This window comes from Pocillopora damicornis, chromosome 4 (assembly GCF_964200805.1).
Source record: "Pocillopora damicornis chromosome 4, jaPocDami1.2, whole genome shotgun sequence".
Lineage (NCBI taxonomy): Eukaryota > Metazoa > Cnidaria > Anthozoa > Scleractinia > Pocilloporidae > Pocillopora > Pocillopora damicornis.
In genome coordinates, this window is record NC_142673.1 from 9,978,454 (window position 1) to 10,004,900 (window position 26,447).

General features: G+C 35.5%; 2 protein-coding genes across 6 annotated transcripts; one reads left to right on the top strand and one right to left on the bottom strand.

Moving 5' to 3' along the window:
- Positions 1 to 4,094: 4,094 nt before the first annotated feature.
- Positions 4,095 to 17,063, top strand: LOC113679960 (anaphase-promoting complex subunit 2). Of its 5 annotated transcripts, none has more exons than XM_089202797.1 (21): positions 4,095 to 4,936; positions 5,015 to 5,077; positions 5,193 to 5,263; positions 6,002 to 6,120; positions 6,508 to 6,659; positions 7,637 to 7,839; positions 8,756 to 8,876; positions 9,467 to 9,593; positions 9,856 to 9,922; positions 10,208 to 10,263; positions 10,668 to 10,811; positions 11,308 to 11,377; positions 11,555 to 11,657; positions 11,941 to 11,980; positions 12,385 to 12,490; positions 12,764 to 12,904; positions 13,663 to 13,757; positions 14,176 to 14,345; positions 14,908 to 15,066; positions 15,686 to 15,756; positions 16,415 to 17,063. In XM_089202797.1, the coding sequence occupies exons 1-21, from the start codon at positions 4,858 to 4,860 to the stop codon at positions 16,625 to 16,627; spliced, it is 2,370 nt and encodes a 789-aa protein (XP_089058923.1). In that variant the 5' UTR covers positions 4,095 to 4,857; the 3' UTR covers positions 16,628 to 17,063. The 5 variants fall into 5 exon arrangements, with proteins under 5 accessions (XP_089058923.1, XP_089058924.1, XP_089058926.1 ...); XM_089202798.1 differs by having other exon boundaries at positions 7,652 to 7,839; XM_089202800.1 differs by having other exon boundaries at positions 4,109 to 4,936; positions 5,193 to 5,326; positions 7,652 to 7,839.
- LOC113679959 (uncharacterized) lies at positions 16,963 to 26,313 on the bottom strand. Its single transcript, XM_027196943.2, has 2 exons — positions 22,373 to 26,313; positions 16,963 to 19,311 (listed from the first exon to the last, which is right to left on the bottom strand). Exons 1-2 carry the CDS (start codon positions 26,051 to 26,053, stop codon positions 18,985 to 18,987), a joined length of 4,008 nt encoding a protein of 1,335 aa, XP_027052744.2. The 5' UTR covers positions 26,054 to 26,313; the 3' UTR covers positions 16,963 to 18,984.
- Positions 26,314 to 26,447: the final 134 nt, after the last annotated feature.

A 26,447-nucleotide genomic window follows, 5' to 3' on the forward strand; every position in this document is an offset into this window, starting at 1 on the left:
TGAATTTTGAATATGGAAGTATAAATTCGAGGAATTAAAAAGCTTTGAACGTAGAAGGGAAAATACACGCATTTCTTTCAGAAAGGGGAACTGTACATGGAGTACAGAAAAATGTCTTGTCAAGAGAAAAACGGCGAGCTATGCGAATACTGTCGAGCAACTGATTTTCTAAGTCCTACTTCCGCTACACCTACTCCACGACCCTATCCCGATTACAGCAAACTTCCTGGCTTTCACTACCTACCAGGTACGAAAATACCAACGACTGGCCGCAAACCTGATGATTGTCAGCCTAAAGCTCAAATAAAACAGATGTTTCACAATGAAGAGGGTACGCTCAAAGCCGGGGATAAAAATGCGATCAAAGATTTTTCTGAAAAATATATTGTTTCAGAAAAGCTAGTTGCAGACTATATTGATCATCTGACTGACATTGAACTAAGAAAAGATAAGCGGAGAACAGAGAATGACAGAAAGCGTACAGCAAGAAAGCAACAGGAATACAATGACATTGACTGGCAAGATCTTTATCACAAAAACCAATTGTCAACCCTAAGAGTAGGTGAACTTGAACTGTATATTAATCATCACAATATTCTATTTAAGGGGAAGAAAGATGAGAAAGTGAGGGTTGTGAAGGCTCATATTGGCAGTAAGATTTTGACTTCAATTGTGCAGGAAAAAACAGACAAACATTCCGCTAGCCTCTGACTCAAATCCAGAGTCTGACAGTGACAGTGACAGCGACAGGGTAGAGGGCATTGTTGGATCTTCTAGTAGCTCTTCAGAGCTTAATGACTCAGGAGATCAGGCAGCGGATAGACAACAGCTGGAACAAGAAACCATACCCGAGTCAAGTACGTCACGATACGGACGGAAAAGGACACGAGTACTCCGAGAAAATTATGTGCCGTGGAATAATATACAAGTAGACACCCAGTAACCTTATAAAACTAGTACCTGCACCGAATTACAAGAAACAAGTTGAAAAGAAAAAACTTAGTCTGTTAAAGAAAAATGGAAAATAACATCACAAAAATCCTCATTAAAAATTCTGGAAAAGGTGTGACCCTCCCCTTGAATAGCTGAAAAAGAGGATATGGGCCTCCCCCTTGGGTGCTCACTTTCACTGATGACCCTCCCCTCTGAGGCCCCAGCCCTCCCCCGCCAAGAAAAAACGTACCTTCCCTTAACCTTGGATATTTTTAACCCAGTAATGATACTACCCACCCCTACCCGGTAAGTCCATATTTCTAAGAAAGACACTGACATCATACGTGGCCTAATCACGTGCTTATAACTGTAGTTACATCGAAGATGGCGTACGGAGGAGTATACCTAGCTTTTCTTGCAATCATTTTGGCTGGTCTTTTTGATCAGGTTGCAGCTTTTGATGGCGGAGATGCTGCTGCTCTTATCATCGGTCTAATTCTCGGCATCATGGGAATATGTGCTTGCCTAGGAGCGTATGCAAGAAGACAACAAGGATTATGAAAGAGCTATGCATTGAACTAACTTTACTTGAATCAATAATGTGTGAATAGAGGAAGTAGTTGATCAAGGCTTTTGAGATCTTCTTAACAGAAATTTCTTCTTTATATATATGGAACTTTCATCCAAATGTAACTCATTTGATAGTGCGGGCCCCTTCTCGAGGAACTTTTATATTCCATGTGACAATTTTTCAAGTTTGGTTGCATCTGAAAAGTGGTTTGTGATTTCAAGTGATTTCAGATATAAGGATGCACAATTTTACTGTGCTGAGTGCAGTGGATGAAACGATACTTCAAGCTGGTGGTTTATGATAATTTATGCATAAGTGATTTTCAGAACCCTCCGTTACCCTTCGCTGTTCGACCGATGGTGGCTCATTTGCCTGTCTTCGAAAACGAAACTGGTAAAAACGTGTTCTACCTAGATCACATTCAACGAAAGCGTTCCAGAATTGGATCTACCATACTCGTGACTTCAAGACTGACAGGTGTAAAGCGGTGAAAAACTAGGGAGGATTATCTTTCATTTAGAAACGTAGAAACTCACACGAAACATTATAATCAACCAGTAATTAATATCAGCAGAACATTATTTGGATTGTTAGACATCCTTTTGTAAATTAAGCTTCCGTCTGAAAGTGAAAACTCCATTGCTGTGCACAAGCACATCCTAGGTGCCACGAGGGAATAACTTTTGTCATTGTGTGATTGGGTATTTTAGATTTCTTCTTTAATTTTTATTTTTAAAACCCTTTACACCCTAAAATCAGTATTTCCTGTGTTCTCATAATCTTACGGAATGATTCAGCAATGTAACTTTATGTAGGTGCTGGCCACTCTCAGGGCTTCAAGGGTTAAACATGCAAGTTACAAACAGTTGTAAGATTCTTTGTAATTCCTACTCTTTACATTACCTAGCATTTCCAATTGGTTACAAAAATTAATGACCAAACAATTTCCTTGAGCTTGAATTGTAGAATTAATAGGCATTTTTTAGAATTCTTTTTGGTAATGTTGTTGATACCAAAACTGCCAAACCTTTTGTAGTTGAATGTTTTGCTACGGTCCAGGTCAATGATGATTTGGTTTGATGTAAGGTTCAGGTGCTTGCAAATTTCTAGCAGGTGTGATTGGGTGTAATAACTGCTTTTAATGAACAAGCTTTCTGTTAAAGATTTATTGTCACTTAGAGTGAATATATGCCCAAAACTGTTCCACATTTGCTTGTAGGGTAGGGTTCCATTGAGTTCTAAAAGTAATGTCTATGATAATGAGATTTAGCTAAAGTTGATTAAGGAAAATTTACCCCTTGACGAGTGTATCTTGTTGGACTTTACAGCTTTTTCCATTACTGTCTGACAAATTTTGCATTTCTCATTATTTGACAATTATTTTCTGAAATACCTTTACAGCCAACTCAATGTGTAATTTCAAATGTAAGTCTATATATATAAAGTTGGACAACAACTTAATTCAAACTTTTTCAGAGCCTGGGTATAATTAAATTATTTAGTTACCATATACTTTAGACATGCCTTTCGTGTATCATGAAAGTTGTTAATGCATAAATTTTTATAGTTAGTCCTGATTGTCCTTGATCTTTAAAAATAAGCTTTCATAGAAAGAAGTATTGCAAACTAAAACACCCCAAAAATTTACCTAAATTTTACCTAAATTACGGAAATGCCAGGGACAATGTGGGTGGGATTGGGTTAATTTTTGTTCAATCTTGTCAATACACTGATGCTTACCCTCTGTTTCTTTCAAATATTGAGTGAATTGATTCTAATAAATAGATTTGTTTCTAACCTAATGAGCAATGAAAGTTGTAACTGCTATAGTCACTACTTCATCAAAAATCTGCTGCTTGAATAAGAAAGATAAAAACTAGTTTCCATAGAGAAATTTTGGTCTTTGTGAACTAATAAAGATTTTTTTCTCAAAAACCAATTATATCACCGATTTGCTAAATATCATAGATATAATAATATAATATACTAAAAACCCCTGCAAGTTTCTTGTGCTGCATAGTCTTAAGTTTTTTAGATATTTGTGTAGTTAAAATTAGATAGAGACAATTTTCAGAGAAACAATAAAATCAGTGGTTTTTCAAAGGGTTTGGGACTCAATACAGAAATATCATGTTCATGAGCTTGAAAATGATTTGTACACTCTTTTGTTATCCTTTGAATTCATGTTCTCAACAAGGAACTACTCCTTAAAGCAGCTTAATACTAACCGTTAATAACTTAAATAAGTCCACCACAGTCTCAGCTCACCACTAACACAATCTCACTGCTGTCTCCATAATTCCTTGAAACAAGCAATCTTCCTCAGTAACTCTGTCTCAGCAAAGCTTTCAAAACAGTTGTTGCTCTGACAACAACAACTACAACTACATTAGTGATTCTTTTTACATTTTCACAAAATGTTCTAGAACATTCCAGAAGCTTACATAAGAACTAATTTAGTAGTATCATATAACAAGTGCGTGACTCACAGAAATGTTCTAGAAAGTTCTATGGTGGGCAAGTCAGCATGACTGAGCAGTCTGGAGATTTCTAGAAGCTTATATATACAACAACTACTCAACACCACACTGCAGAATTCTAAGTGTTTTTGGTAGCTGGTTATATGTTTGTACCCAACATGGAAAGTGATATCTTGAGAGTTAAGTGTCCTTGACAGTTGAATGAATTTGTAAATATTTACAAATATTCAGCCAGCATACCCAATCTGACCCTATTAATTACTAGTTGACAGAATTTCCTTTCAGCTGGACTTGGGAGTCTTTAAGTAGACTCTTGATCCTATCTTCTCTTCTTTATGTAAATTAGGTGGTATTTCTTGTCTAGCATATGAATGGTTATCCAGCTGATGAATTAGCTGATAATTACTTGACAGCAGACAAGTGTCTAGCAGTAAAACCACTATCCAGTAGATCCAATTAAAATTCCAAGAATAGTGTATGATCCAAAAGAAATAGTATGACACTTGGAATTAATAGCTCCTGCCAACAACAGAGAGGAAAGGAAAATTACACGATAGGAGTGTGCAATCACAGGTGATCTGTGTTAAGGCTACGACGTACAAAGCAACATCCTTTGAGGCGTGGCAACAATTTTATTCTTTGTGACATGATTTTTAGGTTCCTCAAATTCATGTTAGTTTGAATTTGTAAAATAATGAATCAAATTTTTTACGATTTATCCACCACTTGATATGCCATTTTTACTTTTTTCTGTGCAAGTTTTCCAATTTCCCTATGTTATCTTAGAATTTGTCAATTCAGTTTGACGACACTGAAGGCTATTGGAGCTACTCGCCAAGAGACCTGAGTACTAGTAATGCCAACGAAAACAACATGGCGGCTGGCGGGAATGTTGAAGTTGTTTGGAAAACTCTAATGAACTACTTGATTCCCGAGTCTACTCAAGCACCAGGTATCAATGAAATAATGGTGGAATCTGTGTATTTTCATTTAACCAACTAATCGGTATTGTTTCTATGACAAACTCTAGATTCTTTGGAGCAGTTTACTCAAAACCCTGACGTGTTTGTTCGAATGCGAGACTGGTTTTTGGGTAGGTGACAAAATATATAATTCAGTAGTTCTGCGAGGTTGACAGATGAAACCTTCTATGTGACGTTTATTTGGCCTTCTGTTAACTTGAATGAATCCGCATTTCGCCTTTTCAGAAAAGTTCAAGAAAGATTTGAAAGATAAATTTCGACCACAATTTTGGTCCTATGTCCAAGAAGACAAAGAGGTAATCACGTTGAAGAATTTATCATCACCTCCTTGAATGAAGTTGAAGCTTAAAAGTCCAGGAGTAAGGAAAATCTAACTGTACTTTCCCCAAATTCAACTTCTTATCCCGATAACAGCATAGGATTTGGTAAAATTCCCGCACAGCCCCATACTACATTGCCATTGGGAAAACAGATTTGTTTTACAATAGTATGGGGCTGTGTGGAAATTTTTACCAAGGATTTTTAAAGATATAGGCATTTTGTATGTAATCATGCACACCCATCGAAACCTATTAAAAAAAATTCTAGAGCGTGATTGGTCATCACCTTCCTGGTTTGAGGACCAATAGGATGATGTGCATGAAGGTCCAACTTTGTTAATTACCAGTCCAATTACAAACCAAACTGAATTTCTCTCAGTCCTTTACTTATCAGCCAGATATTGGCATATCGATACAACACCAGATTCTCCTAGCCAATTTACAACAAAATGCACAGCAGTTATATTGTTGGAGTAGGGAATTGACCTTTTTGCACAATTTTGGTGATTTTGTTCTTAAGGAATGAGACACAGGTGTAATGAGTGCAAATGGTAGTTTTAAGTAGGAGAGATTGAACCAAGGGTAAATATGCAGCCAAGAAGTATAGCCCTGGTATTGAGACCTACAGTTATGGATGCCATAAGGATAAGAGAAAGGGTCATCCTGTGGGAAGTGATTAAAAAAATTATGTTGTGGTTATCTTGCTACTCACAGGTTGAAGCAAAAGGATTTAACACCCTTCTATGTGCAGTGGGAGATCTCTATAGAGGGTTATCAGCATACAGGCCATTTGTAGATCTTCTTCAATCTTTGACAGGATCACTTCCATTAGGGTATGTTATCAGGATACCTATATAGAGTTCAGGAGGTTTTTCAGCTTAGTGGTCAATGATTAACCCTTTATACCCAAAAACAGTGTGCATATTCTCTATACTGTCATTCATATGTTTCCTAAGGTGCTGTTAATGAGAATATATTTAATAGTCAAGAACTTCTTCACATCCCTGTGATGTCACTCTTATGGGTGACACATAGTAAATAAACATTTATGAATAGTGAACTGGCATTAATATGTTGGACTTTGCATGGAATTATTACTCTGTACTGTTAAACACGTTCATCCAATGTTTGTTATAACTGAAACAGTTTAAAACAAGAGTACAAGATTATTCAGTAGAAATTACAACTGCAGTAAGTTCAATTGTTTTACTATTTTTCAGTGATCTTAATCTGCATTTTGAAAGACTTGTGAGGGCTGTTATCTTTTGTGATATACCTGAGCATTTCAGAGGTATCGTACATGCATCCTACACTCAAGCATTTCAAGCATACCAAATCAAAAGCAGAAAGGAAAACAAAATGGACACATCAGGTATTGCCTAAACTACACATCAAGCCTTCAATTGTTGTCTTGCAATTGAAGATTAAGACAGAAACTTTTTAAATGTCCAAACCATCAAGGGTAATTAAGTCTGTATATGGTTTTTACTGAGTAGACCAATTTCATCCATAGTGTTGTATTATTTTCAAAAATGAAAATCCATTTCACTATGGATTTATTCATCAGAAATTTAAGTTCCAAGCATGAGTTAACCCTTGAACTCCCAGAAGACAGCAAACAGGTGATGAGAATATCCAAATTTATTAGGTAGAGGTTGTTATCTTGATCCAACACTAATTTCTTGTAACTAGTTTACAAGGAAATGTGTACCAGCTAGAGGGGAGAATTAACAATTCAATCTTGGGTGTTAAAGGGTTAGGATTATGCTTTACTCGAATGGTTTTGTTGATGATACAACAGCAATATTTGCACACATTAGACAGTCTGACATGAATATCTACCTTTAAGTAATTGAATAGTGGATGGTTTATTGATGAATATATAGTAAACCCAAGGACTGAATTGCATATTTACAGTTATTTAATACTACTAAATAAATTAAGTTATAATTCTAAAAATACAGTTCAAAATGACTAAAATGAAACACGCATGATTCCCTATAACTCCGAGTTTCGTGCTTACGCACTCTGTCTGACAAGTGTGTAAGCACAAAACTCAGAGTTACAGGGAATCATGTGTGTTTCATTTTAATAGTCATTTTGAACTGTATTTCACTCTACACTCATGTGTATTGAGCACACTCCAACAGCATTTGCTACAATTTCCAATAATTAATTCTAAAAATATAGATTTTAAAGCAAATATTTCTCAAAAGGCTCTAAATTTAAACGAACCACATTATGTCTTCTGTAAATTATGGTGATTATAGAATGATGTGGTTCATTTAAAGTCTTAAATGTTATTAAGGACCGTGCAGCTAAATTTTAGGGGTAACTTGTAACTGACAGGTGCTTCATCACCAGGTGCTGAAGGTGATGATGAAGATGATGATGTGGAATCACTGACTTGCTCTGGTTGTTTTGAAGAGAAGGATTGTTGTCATTGTGAAGACATATTAGAAGGATTTTCACAGCTTAACAGCCAGTTCAGTTCACTTGGACTAATAAATAAAGTTGCTGAACCAGCTTTCCTGTCAGTCATTCATAAGGAGGTATAATTGTTGTTTAGAAGAAGTGTACAATTTTGTTTGGACACACTTGCCATATTTTGAAATTCATGAAAATAAATACAAAAATAATGGTTTTTGAGAAAATTCAGTACATTGTTTATGAGGATGGTGACAAATCTGATCCAACCAATATGCATGTCAACACATTACAAACACACAACTGGTTCTTGGTCAAAGCATCAGCTGACAAACTGACAACTTGCAACTAGACATGTTGGTTACCTCCAACCCTTACATCCATCTTCTCAACAATAGTCTTGTAAAAACCAAGTAAGTGAACTCAGCCTAAGAATACTCAAGTCTGACAAGCAATGTAGTAGCAACATGCCATTGAGGCATCAGCCAACAGTCAGCTGATGTGTTGCAAGACATGTAAGAATTTTTTAGGATACCTATAGTATTTTTAAAAGTCAGTTGTGAAGGGAAATATGAAAATATATTTTTTGGTAGAGGTACCATTTATTGTATACATAACATGTTGGGTTCTTTTAGTAAGCTACTGCTACCTAGATATAATCACTGAGTATAATTCTTTGAAAAACCAGTACAACAGGTTGTAGATAAATTGCTCAGTACATGTTTTCCTTTTAACTTTTAATCCCAGGTGAATAATTTTTTTACCTGTTTGGTTGACTCTCAGGGTTGGGAGACAAGGGTCATTTAATAACAATCCAAAGTATTAGAATATTAGTTCTGAGAACTTTGTGTTAAATCAGATGTCATTATTTCTTGTTTGCTTGCCTGTGTATTGATATTGTAAGATGAAATTACTTAATTGTCACTCCTAGAAGTGAAAGGGTTGATCAAAATAATCTAACTAATTTTGTCACTAACCAGTAAAATTCATGTTCACTTGCCTTTTTATTAAATTCCAGAGATGTTCTTTTCTTTCTCTCAGATTCAAAGAAAAATTGATGAAAAGTGTAAAGGCGAATTTGAGACATCCTTTTTGTCTTCCTTGTTAAACTGGGTTGATACTGAACTGTGTGGCTGGCTCTTGATAATTTTTCAATCTCAAGGTAAGTGTGTCTAGGAACCTTTAATCACCAACTCACATTTGATCAGCACTCCAAGCTGCAACCAATTTTCAATTATATTTTTCCTGTGGTGGTGGGTAGTGGTAGGTATGTGTAGAAACAACATGTGAGGACAATGAAGAAAAGTCCAAAATTATTCTTTATAAATAATAAAAATGCCTAATGTTACCAGTTAGTACAAATATCAGTGGTGTCCTTTCCAACAGATCAAGATAATCAAAGGCAAACCAGATATGAAACAGTGTTGGACAATCTATTATTTATAATACAGAAAAACTACTGCTACATTGCTTCTTTCTCACAATGTCACTTTGGTGTGCCATTTGTTGAATGTCATGTTATGTTGTTCTAGAGTTTATTCAACACAACACTGCTTTCACTGTACCTATATTTGAGAAAAGTTATTATTAGCCCTTCTTAATTAATCAGCTTTATTAACAACTAAAAAAAAATGGCTTCTTCCATTTAACCAAATGTTGAAAGCCATAGTTGATGTGAGTGTTTTAGGAATGAATCAATGACAGGTACTCTGTAGACTATTTAAAGCTGAAATGGATCTGAAAAATCTCCAGCAAATGCTGACCCTAAGAAAAATACTGAAGAGTTGTACAAGGATGCAATAAAAGGTCTGGACACATCACTGGATGCATGGAAACCCAAACTGAAGTACTTCATGTACAAGTCATTTGCTGACCTCAGGTAAATACAACTTGCCCTTCAAGGCACAATTCTTACAAATATTTCTGAATTATAAAATCATGGAGCACTTTACACCCTGCGGTTATAAGAAAAAATACTGATATACAGTCATTGAGCAGCGTTATCTTAGTTTATTATATGGTCAAATAGAAACTTTAAAACAATTTGTAAGCCTTTCTTGAAACAATTTTAAGTACTGGTTTTTAAAAAGGAAGTGCACAAAGTAAAAGAAATGTGTTGTTTTTTCTTGCTTTCTTCTCAGAATCAGTGAATTGTTCACCATAATAGTGGAATATCCAGACTCTCTCCCTGCAATTAAAGACCTTAAGGTAAATTTAGTCAAGAATGTCAAAAAGGGAAAGGCACAATGAGCCTGTCTGAGAGAAAGGATTGTGTCAAAAGGATATTATGTTGCCTGTGAGTGACCAGCCATCAAGGAAAATTATGCATTGAAGTGCATCATAGGATGAATGGATGGGTGAAAAAGTTTTCCTGTTTCATCAACTCACCAATCAATATTTTAAGTTATTAGATATTTAGTATATTGCACTATCTATTATGGGTTATCTTTAGAGATACCTCAATCAGTCACACTTCTTTCCATTCTATTCCAGTCATGTTTAGAAGTTACTGACCAAAGAAAAGAGCTCATATTATCTCTGAGATCTGCGTAAGTAACCCATTTCTGGTCAGCAGGACTGGAATAACTTAGGTTCATATTATACTACACTTTTTACCATACACGACTGTAAATTTTATTGTTTGTGAGCCTCAAAGTATGATTAAGTAATCAGCAAACCTTCATAATCCAATCATTTTGGGAAGGCAGATTAAGCCTCAATTATTGATAGTCTGAAGGGTAATATCATTTCTTTAAAAAAGTGACCTAAATTTCTCATTAAGCTGCTCATCCAATGCTGATTTTAAATTACAAATTAAAAGTGCTTATTTTGGGTTCTGTATATATAGACTGAGGTATCCTGTAAAAGCAAGTTGATTTTATGGCATATGGTATATGGGTTTTGAGTCATCACAATTTGAGGTTCTCTCAATCTAGTTCTAACAATACTGCAGGTTTGAGAGACGTTTGCTTCATCCTGGTGCCAACACATCAGACATTCTAACTCAGTGTGTGTCAGCCATCAGAGCTCTCCATGTGCTTGATCCATCTGGAGTGATTCTAGAACATGTCTGTTTACCTGTCAGGCAATATCTCAGGTACAAAGCTACAAAAACATGTTACAAAAGAAAGTAGCAAAGTTGTTTCCATTGGACATGTTTGCAATGGACAGAGTGTGTGAATCCTGTTGAAGAAAGTACTGTCACTGTGAAATCAGTTTTTTAATCTCTGATCATGTCTGCACCAGTCCTCTCTGTCTTCTCTTGCACATCAGTTATAATTTTCTGTTTTCAAATTTATTTAGCATATAATTAAAAAGGCAACACGAAACATTCTGCAATCTTATACTTCCTGTTACTGAGATCTCAGTAGAACAATCAAAAATTTTCCTTCGTGACTAGATGAAAATAATTACAAATGAAGTTGCTATTGTAAAGATGAAATTCAGAAACAAGCTCATCATTTTTTAATGTTACCAAATAATTTCCAATATGGTGAGAAGCACACATAAACAACATAAAATTATAAACTTAATGACTCATAATAAAAGCTGTTAAAATCAACAGCCTCATCAGCTGTATTTATAATTGTCAGAACTCGTGAGGATACTGTACGCTGTATTGTGACAAGTTTGACAGACGACAGTAGCACAGAACTTGCAGAGGTGAGTCAGATACAATTTTATTTAATTTAAACAAGATATCCAGTAGAAGTCATCATAAAACCTTTGCTTTTGTGGTACAAGTTTGCTCTTGTTATCTCATAACAGACAAGAGAGTTCTTATTATATAACAGTTAAATGGTGCCCTCAGCAGGTAACTTTTTTCTTTTGTTAACTCAGGAATTAATGCGAGGAGATCCACGCACCATTGATGATTTAGGCGCTTCTGATAGTGAGGATGATGATGACAAGTGGATGCCAGCCCCAAGTGATGCTGATCCAGGTAGTTTACAATTTATCAATGAGTTTTTAATTTTGAAATAAGCTATACTTTCCGTTAACAATTACACAAAACCATTTTGTAAATCAGTCATGTATAATTAGCTAAAATATTACCAATGAAAACCCTCAAAAACTGCAAATCTGAAAAACTTCCATTAGCACATGTTATAGAGATGTATCTCACTTTGCCCATCAATGAATTTAAAATGTTCCTGAGTCAGGGCTAGTACAACACAATCTTTAGATTTACATGATAAATTTTCCCTCCATTTTCCTTTTCTCAGATAAAATATTAAGTAGCAGAAAAGCACCAGACATCATCAGGTAAGTTGAATTCAAGGTCTCTTTTTTAATGGATGTTACACTCAAACCAGGTCCATTATTTTTCTTAATACATTGATTTATAATTATTGAACAGATGTACCTTTTAATTTCATTTAATCTAGTTATTTTGATTTCCATAGTTTTCTTTGATATAAACCAAATGCAGTTCTTATTATCTCATACATACAGCTATCACATTAGCTGCTTTAATCCATTTGCAGGTAATAAAGATCTTTAGAAATAAGATTTTAAATTCTCTTACAAAATGTTTCTTGAGGATTGCTGAAAATAATTAATATAATAACATAATAATATAAATAATAGTTATTTTAGAGGTGAAATATCTAAAGAGTAAAAATGGACTCTTCTTTTACCTTCAGTTGTTCTAATGTCTACCTTTACAGCATGCTTGTCAACATTTATGGAAGTAAAGACCTGTTTGTGTCTGAGTATCGCACACTCTTGGCTGATCGCATTCTATCAACCTTTAACTATGATACTGAAAAAGAGGTTAGTATAAGTTTGCTTAGTGTGCTTGACCCATAAAGGGTCTCTAGGGCATTTTTGGAGACCAGTAATCTGCAATTTTGCCAAAATTGATATATTAAGTTCCTAATCAAAATAAATTGATTTTCAAACAAGCAAAAATATCCATAATCATCATAGAATATGCAGTATTTATCAAAAAGTTCTTTGTATTTTTTCTCTTTTATTGGGTCTAATTTATATAAGATTTGTTTGATTCTTAGCACACAATATATGTTGTTTGTTTTTTTTTTACAGCTTCGCTATCTGGAGCTATTGAAGCTCCGCTTTGGTGAATCACACTTACACTTCTGTGAGATTATGTTGAAAGATGTGGCAGACTCACGAAGAATTAATTCTCATATTCAGGCATCAGCCAAAAATGCTGATAATAAAAAGGTATTTGGGGCTAACCTGCTTAATTTCTTTAATTCTCAAGATCTGACTGTTAATTCTCCCTTTCCCCCCCCCCCCCCATAGCTGATAAGATTTCCTTATAAATTAGTTAGGAGAATTTGGTGTTAGATTGAGATACCAACTTCTCCCTGGTAAGTTTTAGTAGTCTCATTACCTGTTTGCACATAATATTATGGATAATAATTATTGATAATCACTTCTGGTGGTTAAGGGTTACAAAAAATAAATCCATGTTGCTGGGTGTTTGTTCAGTAATAGATCACAGATGATGTTAAAATGTGACAAGGGCAAAATAGTGGCATCAGAAGTTAAGCTGAGTGTGTCACTGATGCTCATACCTCATTGTCTAGGTGATAACTTAGAACTGTGGTGAATTAACGCACAGATCTACAGGCACTATAAGTAAGAACCAATCAACATAGATAGACAATTCAGGTTGTTAAACAAAAAGATCTGTATCCTTTGCTGGGATCTCCCTTTTTGGGCAGTTTGGCCCTAGTTTGGTGGTGACACACAGGAGTGGGTATCATGTCATTTCATCTTACAATTTTAATAGACTCTCAACTACTTTGGAATTAAAATTGAAAATCTCTCAGTTATCAAATCAGGATTATTTCCTTGATATAACACCAGATTATTGGCGCTAGGTATCAGACAAAGAGACTTACTCATAAGTTGGGAGAATTTGCACTCAGGATTAGAGAGTGAGAGGGTATATTGCTGTTTGGTTAATGTTTTAGGCAAATGCTATTCCCTTAACATCCATGGTTTTATCTGCGGTATTTTGGCCTGCATTTCGGGAAGAGAAACTCAAAGTTCCTGAGGAAGTGCAAAGGTATTCTTAAAAAAAAATTCTCTTTTCAATTTGTATTAGCTCTGATAGTAATATGTTATTTTGTTCCTTAATCATGTAAGTACACAACTTGTGCACTTTATATTATTGAAACTGTCTTAAAACTGTTAGTGAAGGCAATGTTTTTAATATTTGTTGGTGTTTGAGTTGACACTGGACAAAGGATCATCTGGGTTACATTCGTCATTCCAAGATCTGGAATATGTCCAGTAGTGCATTAGGAAGATGGTCAATAGATTCAAAGAGGCTTCAAGTTCATTTGTTGCAAATGTGACACAAGAGTTATTATAGAAAACAGAAACGACCACAAGTTTCCTTTAGCTCAGTGGCAGAACATCCTACTTGTAAATGTGAAATGGACAGTGAAACCTTAGGTAATGTGGGTAATCTTTCATATCAGGGCCATGGATGAGTATACTCATGGATTTGAGGCCCTTAAAGGCATGCGGACATTAAGGTGGAAACCTCATTTGGGTCTGGTTGAGGTTGAAGTTGAACTGGCTGATCGCACTCTGTCTTTATCTGTCACACCAACTCAGGCCACTGCCATTATGCATTTTCAAGAGAAAGGTATGTCTAAGGGACTTTACACAGCTAAGCAGGGCTAAGCTAAGCTATTAACATAAAATTGTAGACCTTGACCAAGTAACTAAAGCTATCCAAGTAACAATTGTCATCCTTACCATGTTGCACTTAAAAATGTTCTTTGGTAAAAAATCAGCACAAGTGAAGAACTGATGGACAGGACTCTATTAATAAAAGTACTTGTCTTAGAGGCAGATGTAAATTGTCATCTCACCTCAAATTTTTTAAAAAGTTATTTCAGCAAGCATCGCTTTCCTTTGTTAAGTTACCCATATGTTTGACATGTGTAAAGAATATTTTACCCCTCAGGTTATTATTTCAACTAACTTTAGAGATGCAGAACTAATGAACCTAGGCTTTCAACAGGGGCTTTTTCAAAGCATCTAACCAAAGGGTGCTAAAAAGTCGTGGTGAGATCACATTATTGCTCCAACAAGGAAAATAAATAGATGAATAAAAAGTCCCCTCCCGCAGTCATCCAACCATGAGAAATATTAACTTATTATGCTCAAACTGGAATGCTGTATTGATATGTTGACTCTTGCAGAACGCTGGACTGTGGAAGAGCTTAGTGGCGTAATGCATGTTCCTCCTGGTCTCCTGAGGAGGCGTTTAGGATTCTGGGTCAGTCAGGGTGTTCTCAAAGAGGAGTCTACAGACACGTTTATTGTTATGGAAAAACAAAAAGGACAACAACGAGCTACAGGTTAAGTTGATCACTTACACTAACAATGATACAAATTAGCAAAAGTACTAGCCAATCTTACAGTAACATTCCAATGAAAAGGTTACACCTCGATGTGCATTTTTCCAACAAAGAAAGGAAACAGGTTAATGGACGACTATGGCAGTGGTCAGATATTAAAAGCTCATTCTTGAAGCTTTTGTATTTGCCTGATAAGGCATACTTGTTACATGTACAGTTTAACATTGCTTGTAACAAACAACATCACTTCTGACATTATGACTTTAGGTGCTTTATTCACTGGTCTTTTGAAAAGTGTGGTTCACCTTTGAAAATGGCCAGAAGACTGATGTTATTTAGAGGAGATGTGAGAACTTCAAACTGTGTAGTATGTGATGTGTCTTTTGGACAAAATTTTAATTAAGATGTTGTGTTAGCTTGAGGTTTTCAACATGATTCACAGTGTTCTCAAGTTTCCTGTGGTTCACTTTTGTGTTCTGTCAGGTTAAAATTTTGTGCCACCTTCTGGATATGGCACAGTTAAATTTTACTTTATTCATTTATCATAATTATCTGAAAGAAATTGTGGAATGGAAAAATACAAGTTCTTAATTGCAAAAACTTTTAATTGTGTCTGCAGAAGTTGTCATGGATGCAGAGATAGAATCTGTTATGGCTTCTTCACATGATCAAAGGGAGGAGGAATTACAGGTATTGAATCAGTGCAAACATTTGTCAGTTGTTGAAAAGAAAATGAGATGTAAATGCTTCTTTATGGTTAAAGTTTACCTATATAGAGGCACTGTCCTTTGGAATATGCTATCTTCCAGATACACTGACCTTGCTGACACAAGCCTTTGTAACCTTGTAAAAAAGCTCAAAACTTCTAATCTTTTTAAGGCCCCTAAATTTAACGTATTATCAGCTTTGACTGCTAGTTTTGAACATGACAATTTTGTATATAATTGAAATTAAGTTAGTTTTTCTGTCTTACTGATATATATTGTAAAAGTTCATTTTATTTACGTTTTAACTAATGATCGAAGTAATATATTGTAATTTTTGTAAAAAACATTTTATCTATTTTTTAATATCAAAGTAATTTATTGTACACGACCCCACAAGCTTTCAGCTTTTATACATATCGTGTATAAATAAAGTTACCCTACCCTACCCTACCTGCTTGTCAATCGCCAAAAATTACATGATTAAAACCAAGATTGATCGGAACTAAACCTGCTCCCTATTTTTTAAGCATGGTTTATGAGTTGAACTTTGGTCACCATGGGAAAAAACCCAGCCCTGCTTCCATATAAGTTGTTCATTTAATGATAAAATTTGTGGAGCTTTTTAAATTTTTTTCTACAAGGTATTTTGGTCTTACATTGTTGGTATGCTGACCAATCTGGAAAGTCTGCCATTGGACAGAATACATTCCATGTTGCGGATGTTTGCTATGCAAGGACCCTCATCAAGCCAGTGCAGTGTGGATGACCTGAGGAGGTTCCTAGATCGCAAAGTTAAAGACCAAGAGTTGCAGTTTGTGAATGGATTTTACAGGTTACCCAAGTCAGGCAGATAACAGCAAAAGTCATCACAAACTAGCCATATGGGAATTTCTAACCTTTGTTGTTCCAGTAATCACAATATATGAAGCTGGGGCAAATAAATGGAAGCACAGATCAGATACTGTTACGTATCTTTCCACTGAAGTACTAAGGTTCCAATATTTACCTGGAAAAGCCTCTGCACATTTCCCACTCTTTGGCTCAGGTTTAAAAAATGTATTGCTGCTGATGATACCTTCTTAACTAAAAGTTAAGAATTGTGAAAGGGCAATCAAAAACAAGAAGTAAACAGAGACCTGAAAAATTTTTGAAATATCATCATCAACAAAAAAAAAAATACTATTTCAAGTTAAAACAGTTAACCATTATTTTATTAGCCATTGTATAGTTCTTTACATCACTCAAAAATTACATTTAATAGAAATTAAAAGGATTGAACTCATGTGGCAACAGTTCCAGGAGTGAAATATTCATCCCATTCTATTTACACCACTCTTCTATTGCACAATACTTACATTTACTTTGTACATCACACACAGTATTCCAAAAAATTGTTAAAAACTTACCATTAACAATCTCTCTACTTCATTTCTTTACATTCTGCAACCCTTAAAATTCTAATTAAAGAAAGGTACCCTTTGCCTTTATTTCAAACATTTGTCAATAAAATATACACTCTGAGAAACACAGTAAGGTCTGTTAGGCATCACTGTAATTGTGTTCCTCTTGGATCATGAAGCTCAACCTGGTATCAAGAAACATTTGGCAGGCTGTATTTTTCAAAAGCCAAGCAACTTCATGCTAAAAAAACTGATATCAAGGAAAGTGATAAAAATGACTCATTTCAGTCTTATACTTGAAGAGAACCTTACTCAAGTTGAGCATTTACCAATGAATTGATGAATATGAATAATCTTCAAATTTCTAAGATTTTCATCTGTTTTTAGAAACTCATGCCTCATAATACAATTGCAGAATGTAAAGATCAGAAGTACTCAATAAGAAAAAAGACACTGGTTTAAAAAAGGTTTCTGTCAAAAATTTTCCTTTTCTCATAGGACTTTTTTGAATGGCTAAATAATTCCACTGGCTGAATTTTGTGATATTTTCAACCAAAAATTCCATGTATAAAAATGCATGATTGTTGCTATGTCTTGCTATGCACAAATTAAAAATAAAATTCTTTAATTATTGACCAGCCCAGAGTGAATTGCTGTGCTTAATTCAAAGAAAGCTATACTCTGGTACAGTTCTTTCAGGGACTGGCAGTAATTGATTAGTCCTTTCCAATAAATTACTATGTCACTCTTTGCAAAACTATACATTTAATGAAAACTTGTTTCAATCTGCTTTACTGTGTGTAAAGCCTGAATCAAATATTTTTTTTCTGCTTATCAGGATTTGTCCCTAACCCCCAGAAATATGTTCCTGTGGAAACAAATTCTACAAAATAAGAATCTGCAAAATTTTGCTATGATCAGAAAAAACTCTTCAGTGAATCAAGTTAAATTTTTTGCAACCTTGCCATCAGTATAACTAAAGTTTCACATAAGTTGAAAATAGTCAATTTCTTTCCATGTCATTGTTCAGAATCACAAAATAATATAGCCCCTAATAGAAATTTCAATCATAATTTTCATGCTGGAAAGTACAAGCTTGTTGTGGGATTCACTCATTGAAAGTACATACAACTATTGGTATTACACATAACCACTTGTAATACTATTTAATTTTTTTGCAATTTGTCGTGCAATAATTGATATGCCTGGTCATTACAATGGTTTGTCTAATAAGTTGAAAATAGTCAATTTCTTTCCATGTCAATGTTCATAATCACAAAATAATATAGCCCTTAAAAAAATTTCAATCATAATACTCATGCTGGAAAGTACTAGCTTATTGTGGGATTCACTCATTGAAAGTACATACAACTATTGGTATTACACATAACCACTTGTAATGCTGTTGAATTTTTTTGCAACTTGTCTCGCAATAATTGATTTTTCTGATCATTGCAATAGTTTGTCTAATAATCACCCCATGAAATTCTTCCAACTTGTCTATGAAATTGCAGTCTTGACAGCACTGCTAAACTGATCTAATTTTCCTGTGCATAGTGTACAAAAAAAAAAAAACCCTAAAAAGATCTAACCTTAACTGTATTGACTTGATGCTTGTAACAAACATAATATCTACAACCCCTTATTTTTGAAAAGATGCTCATTAGTTAAATTATCAACATTAGCTCCTGAAGTCCAATTTTTAAAGCTTGAAAAATAATGTTAATGTGAAGAATAATGTTAATGTGGATGGGATTTCATGGGTGAGCACAATTTACCAACATCCTGAAAATTTTCTCACTATGTATGAGTTAAAACAACAGAGCACTTGCATAATCAGTAGAATCTGTGAAGCCTTGTCCTTCATCAGCATACTTTATCTCTGAATGACTCTCATTAACAGTGACAACGCTTTTACCAGCCTGTTGTGGAGTTGTTACAGGGTCTTGAAAATGGCCTCCCATCTGCCCAATTTGCTTTTCCATATTGACCAGGCCAGGAGGTTGATAATTTTGCAAGGTTTTTATTTCCCTAGAGCCATTTCTTTCATAGTCATCATAGACTGATGCAACAGTTTCTTCAGAAGGATAGTCATGTACTGTATGAGTGCTCTTGAAAGAAACTCTTACTTTGTTCACCTGAAAATCAAAGTGATATTGTTTTTATTAAGATCTCTGCTGATGTGTGACTTTTCATTGTCCACAAAACAATTTTGTGGCTTAATTACTTGGGCAAATAATTAAGAAACCCCAAAGGAATATTTTGTAAAAAAGGTTTAGTAGTCACATATGATGTAGATCGCAACGTTTTGTGTCTTATAAGACTTCACCCTAACAACATCAGCAGGGATAGTGGAATAGAAATTCCAGAAGTGCAGATGCCCATGATCAAAAAACACAACAACAGGAGAGCTATGCAACAGCGGACTGCAGAGGGAGCAAATTACTGAGCGAAACAGCAAGGATTGAAATGCACGAAGCAGAGCTGCTGAAAAACGACTAATCACAGCAGAGCATCATGCTTTATAAGATCATGCATGACCACTCAAGTACCTCATCACCTGAAGAAGACTAGCAGTATGCAGTTGAAACATCGCAATCTACATTATATGTGACTACATTGTGAGACAAAAAACTTAACTTTTATTCCCAAAGGAATAACAGCAAACAAAGGGTGGAAAAACAATTTGTTGCAATTTGCTCTAGGGCATTTTCCTATGCTTGAGTTTGACTGTAAAGTTTTTGCTGGATTCAAAGGGCTCCTTACAATGAAGTTAAGAGCTGTTCAGAGGACACAAAGAAATCCAATCAGCATGCTTCTTCAGTTTCCTTCATCTATTTCCAAACAATAATGATTTAAATCTAATGTTGATACATCAAAGGAAGTTTGTTGAGAAGCCTTCACCTATTCAGCAGGTGCACATTACAAATACTCATTTCTTTTTCAAATTTCATGAAAAATAAAAAACAAAAAAAACAGTTGCTGATTCATAATGGACGGTCAATGAAAGTGACTATTGATTCCACATTGTATGAAAAAAAAAATCCATATATTCATAGTCCACAGACAATGTCAACTTTGTGCAAGGTTTGGATTAATTGCTATATTCTCAACTGCAGGGTTGGCTGAAATTTTCACATGTATATTTACATTTGACAATTGAACAATCTAGTCAGAGAACTTCACATGTTATTTCTTTAAGTGTATATTTCAAAACTACACCTGTGTTAACATAAAAACTGAAAAATCATACTAAGTAATACTTCAGACACTAACAATCTAGTCTTTTGCCTCTGCTTAAATATTCTTGAAGGATTTTTAGGGTTTTTTTTATATTGGTGCTTAAAAGGAAAAATTATTGACAAATACACAGTTGCCTTGACAGTTACCATGACTTATCAATTCATGTTCTTAGGACAGAGAAATAAGACATATTTTAATGACATGGTAGTTAATAAAGACACATTCAAATAATTTTCATTAGCAAAATGAAAAACATTTTTCATCTACTGAGAGTCACAGGTAATCCTCAAATCAACATTGATTTCTGTGTAAAAGCTATTTTAAGGTCATCTGATGTATTGAATTTAAGTGATAAGCTGCTTTAAAAGTAATTATCTGTATGTGTTACTGTGAACAAAAGAAATACTACATTAATATTTAATATTTAAATATCACATACATTTTTTTTATCTTGGTAAAGAAATGCAGGTGGGCCAGGTTTAATATTTGCTGAATATTTAATGCAAAATGCAGCTCTCAAAGATTTTATCAAATTACAAATGTTGAGCAATAAAGGAAAGATTCTTTTTAAAAAGCCATTTGGTTCAAGTTTTCATGGTCTGAAATCATAAGTATCTCTTTAAGATCTACAAAAAAACAAAACAAAACAAAACAAAAACCCCAAATAATAAAATTTAACACGCAATTTCATTGAATCATCAATATTATGGAAATAGTAAAATTTGGCACTATAGTGAGAAAAGCCTTGCATAAGTTTTGACAGTTAATGCTTTTTTGTTAAAATGTCTGTTTTCCATAATTAGTTTTCATCAGGTACAAAAACAATATTGAATATTTTCAAAAGTGAAAAAATTTTCCTGGCTCAAAAGTTAAAAGAAGATCCAGCCAAGGACAAGTAAAAATTATGAATTATTTATGCTAATTTAAATATTAAATACTAATAAAACAAAACAGCTATTTAAGTAAAGATTACTCCTTGCATGATTTCTTTTTTTTCCCCAATGTCAAATACATTTCATTACTAATTAAAACTGTTTCTTGCCACTTGAAATTTAATATAAATTGGAATGACCTGATGAAATGGATATTAAACCATCTGCTGTCAACAATTCTTAGTCTGGGAATAATGGTCTCCATTTTTTCTCACATTTTCATGGAAAATAAATATATCTTGGACTAGTTTGTATTGAGGTTTTTTCCCTAATTTAATTAGTATAACCATGAAGAGGCAAATAGGCAAATTTTAATCTGAGTGGTGAAGGTCAAATGATGCAAATTTACAAAACTAAATGTTTACTTTTCAATATAAAATTATAGTTTGACTGAAAATGAAAGGTTTAGGAATGTTTACTATTTCAGTTCACAGCTCTAGTTTTCTTTTTTGGTGGTTTGAGTGGTTTTTCCATCACCAACAACAAAAGGCTTGTTAGAATTTTCTCCATTCACATGAAAATATCTCACTATCACAGCTACACAGTGGCAAATGCATCTACTTGAAGAATCTGTCATAGTATTTTGAGTCCTTTTGCAATTTATCGAGAGTCAAGGAAGATTGCCTTGAACCAGAACAAAACTATGAAATCATCATTGATTTTGCTAACTTAAGGTAGCCAGACACAAAAGAAGAAAGAAATCACAAAGGAGGATTAGAATGGTTAACAATAATAAAGATAAACACAGTAATACAAATGATGAATTTTGTACATTGAAAATGAATTTTTTTTAGGTGAAAAACCATGATGTAGCTCAAACAACCCTTTAACTCCCATGATTGACCAAGACAGAATATCTCCTTACAATATCAATACAATAAGATGAGAAGAAAGAAAAATATCAATTTGGGGATTATGAGTCCATCCAAAGCCAAATTCTCTAAACTAATATAGGGTAAAAGGATAATTACTATAACTGAGATCTTGGGAGGGAAAGGGTATAAAAAATTGGGATGAGACTTACCCTCCTTCTCTCTGTCTTTGGACTTAAACATGACTTTAACTTGACTGGCTCTGAGTCAAAGACCACTTGAGGTACTGGATACTGAGGGGCAGCTCCTATGTAAGATATAGGTACATCCTCTTCATTGTCATTGTCCTCCTCCTGTTCTTCTTCACCATCCTCCTCATCCTCATCCTCAGAAATGTCGCCATTAACTAGGTGTGTCACTTCACCAGTGGCAAAATCATAGCTTCCTTCCACATCATCCACATCACTGCCATCAGAAAATTCATCTGTTTCCAAGTACCCATCCTGGAAGATATTTTCCTGTTCGTTGATAACAGGTGATGGCACATCAATCACTGAAACATGAACATCATCATCAGTGTGTTCCACTTTCTCTTGGAAACCATTCACAAAGGAAACATTTTGGAAACTACGGACATCTGGAGAAGGTGGGACATCAATCACGGATACAGTGACATCACTATCATGGGGCAACTCTGGGATGTCAATGGCAGATACTGGCACCTCATCAATTGATGTTATTGGAACTGACTCACTCATGCTCTTTTCCACTTCTGAGCTCTGCGAATTTCCATTCCATTCTTGGGTCACAACACCTGAAGTACAAATTTCAGCTCTTTTCTCCTCTGGTTTTGGATGGTTCACTTTCCCCATATAACTCTCCTCTTTCTGTGGCTCAGAAATCTGAACACTTGATTTTGGTTTGTGGTAAACACCCTTTGGAGGTGTGTTGTCATGGCTTGCATCACTTATTATAACAACATTACCCACCAACCGTTGCTCCACCTTTCCAGTCTTGCCCACTGGTCGTAAACCATGAGAAGAGAGTGATACTGTTTCAGAATTATCCTTTGGGTGACCACTATTGTTCTTTTGATTTTTGTCCATAACCTCTTTTGTTTTATGGCTTGGTGTACTCTCTTTATCCTTGCTATTCTTTTTCATCCAAGGAAATATTGACTGCTGTTTCTCCTTCTGCACTGACTTTGCCTCTGTCTTGTTAGACCTGTTAAAGAGAGTGGATTTCTTGCTATCAACCTTTTCCTCTGATGAGCTTTTTTTGCCTGTTTTCACTGGAGCATGTGACATGTCCAGATAGTTAACTTTTTTCTTGGATTTTTCTTCATGTGCACTCTTGTCTTTCTTGTTTGGTTTCCAAATACTGGAACCAAACAATGCTGACAGCTTATGAACAGACCCCTTAGCTGGCTTGATCTGCTCTGAAGCCTCAGCAGGCTCAGAGTCTGCAGGAGCAACTGGCTTGGTCTCAACTAAATGCACAGTCTCAGTTTTCAGTGATTCTGGAGTCAGTTCTTTGACACTGTCCTCCACCTTGGCAACAGTCACTTTTGAATCACTTTCTAAGGTCTTGTCCTCTTCTGAATCATCATTGTCTGATTGCTGTGATAACTGCCGATGAAGAAGTTCTGTAACCCTGTGCTCAATGTCACTTGAAACACTACGCTTTCGTGCAAATACTGGTTTGATATCTTGGTCGGGTGAATGAACAGTGGTTGGCAAAAACTCATCATTTTCTTTTGGTGTAAATAAATGATCGGTGGAGGTGATTTCATTCTCAAATGTGCCATGTAAGTATGCCTCACTTATAGGGTCATCTTCAGTTGTTGAGTCTGATTCTTCATCATCAACAAGCAACAGGTCTGACACTGATGCTCTTCTTATCAGCTTGTTTACACGGTGTTCAATCCCATGAGCAACATTCGATTTATGCTGGAAGCACTCATGACTTGCATCTTCTCTAACATCAATCAGTGATGATGATTTGCCTCTTTCAAGACTGCTGCTTGGTGAAGACTTCTTGCTAGAGTCGCTTCTAGATGAAGAATTTATGGCTCGGTCATCAGTCCATGGTGACACTACACTCATGACATCTGCTGTCCATCTCTTTGTAGGAGCAGGTGGTCTCTTGGGTTGACTGTTAGCTGATGAAAGGGCAGATTTAGTGTCACTGCGAGGAGACAGATTTGACACATCTCCATCATCATCATCATCATCAATTGGTTTTGACATCAAACTTAAAACATCTGTTGACCATCTCTTCATGGGAGGAGCAGGTCTCTTTAACTCTGCAGACCTACGTATAACACATCCCTGTTCACTCAATGGTTCAGACTGACTACCTCTCAGAGAGAGATTTTCTTCAGATGGGGTCCGTTTTCGAAAACCACCCACTGCACCAAACTTACTCCGCAATGAATCAATAGAGCTTGTATTTAAAATATCATCTGCTTTGGGAGTTGAAGATTCATGGGGAACATTGGAAACATTGTTTATAGTGGCACTAGCTATTTTTTTGTCTACATTATTGGAAGAAATTAATTCTTGTTGACTTTTCCCTTCCATCAGAATGTACTTTTGTTTGTCAACATTTTCATCACACTTAAAGGATCTCACTTCCTCTTTTGAGTCTGTATTCTTGACAAGTAAATATTTCTGTAGACTTTGTTCCTGTGGTACAATTGTCTTCTGAGCACATGTTTGTAAAGCTTCTTCTCTTTGTGAATCTATGAGAGGTATGACCAGATCACTGTGATCGTTAAACTTGGCTCGCAGTGGCTGTCCATCAAAATTTTCAAAATCATCCTCCCCTTTAGAATCAAGAACCACATCTTTCTTGTGATCTAAAGTTTCCAAATCCTTTGTGGCATTAGGTACTTCACCATTAACATTAGCTACCAGTAACTCTTCCTTGCCAGCCAGGAACGCAGAATTTTTCGATGCATCGTGTTTAAGCCACGGAGGAGTAGCGACATAATTTTTGTATGGTTTAGGGCCGACAAAAGGTCTTAGAACAGATGATTTTCGTTCGATCGAATCTACGTGCAAACTTAATGAATTGTCAGTTTCAGGGATTGATTGTACACTGTCCACGGCACTTGTGGTCAAAATTTGCAATTGTGAGGAAGATTGATGTGATTCGCCATTAGCAGCGCCTAAGGCACTTTCTACAGTCCTCTTATCGCTTCGAACACGGGCTTTATTTTCGGTGCCTTTAAGGAGTCGCGGCACGTTCGTTTCGCCGTTTATTTCTGGTTTCGAATGTTCGAACATTCGTCGATAGCTAAGAACAGATGGTGTCTTGACGTGTCTAATGTCGTTGTTAGGGTTTAAAACGGAAGGGTTATCATCATTCAAAGTTGCCTTTAAGTCCACTCCGTTTGCAATAAAATTCGCTCGTTGTGAACTTTCCTGGTTGCTTTCGATCTCTATTCGAGTGCCCGGTTTGTTTGGTTTGTGTTCCAGTTCTGTCGGAATCTCGACACCTTTGGTAACACAACTATTTGTGTCGGCGGGGCTTGAATACAATGCAGGACCACCCTGGCTCGCGTTTATATCATTTACAATCTTTCTCGTCTTGTCTACTTCTCCATTCTTGACAACTTGCTTACAGCTTGAATTTACGACCAATGAATTGGTCTGCGATGCCTTACGTACAATCCGTGGGCCAAACAAAGTATTGACATGTGAGGCTTGTTCCTTAACTTCCTGAGAATCGATGGTACTCTCCTTTTTCTTTTCTATCAGCGATCGCTTCCATTCTGGGATAGATGTTTTGCGGAATTTCTCTTGTTCGAGCTTCTGTCGCTGGTCTTGTTCCTTTCTCTTCTTCTTTTCTATCAGTTCCACTTTCCATGCCGGTAAAACGGTAGTCATATCGAAAGATTTTTCCTTGGTAATGGACAACCTGTTTGTATGAATATTCAGCAACCGGCGCTTAACGATCCACGATATGACAAAGCTGCTCCTTACTTGACAGGGATTTTTCCATCATTGTGAATCCTTTAGAAAATTGTAAAACTTCCTAAATGCTTGAAATCTCTTGGCAGTTCGAGTCTAAAAGGATTATGAAATGACGCGACAATTCCCAGAACCGCGACTTAAATTCGCTCATGCTCGGTGATGCGTGGAAGTGTATTGATGATGTCACACGGTTAAATAAATATTTGAAGCAGGCACTTGAACAGGCCACAACACTCGCTGATTGGTGATATCAATCGCTTGGCCGGCGTCCGATTGTTTACCACAAATTATATGAAAATTTAAAGTT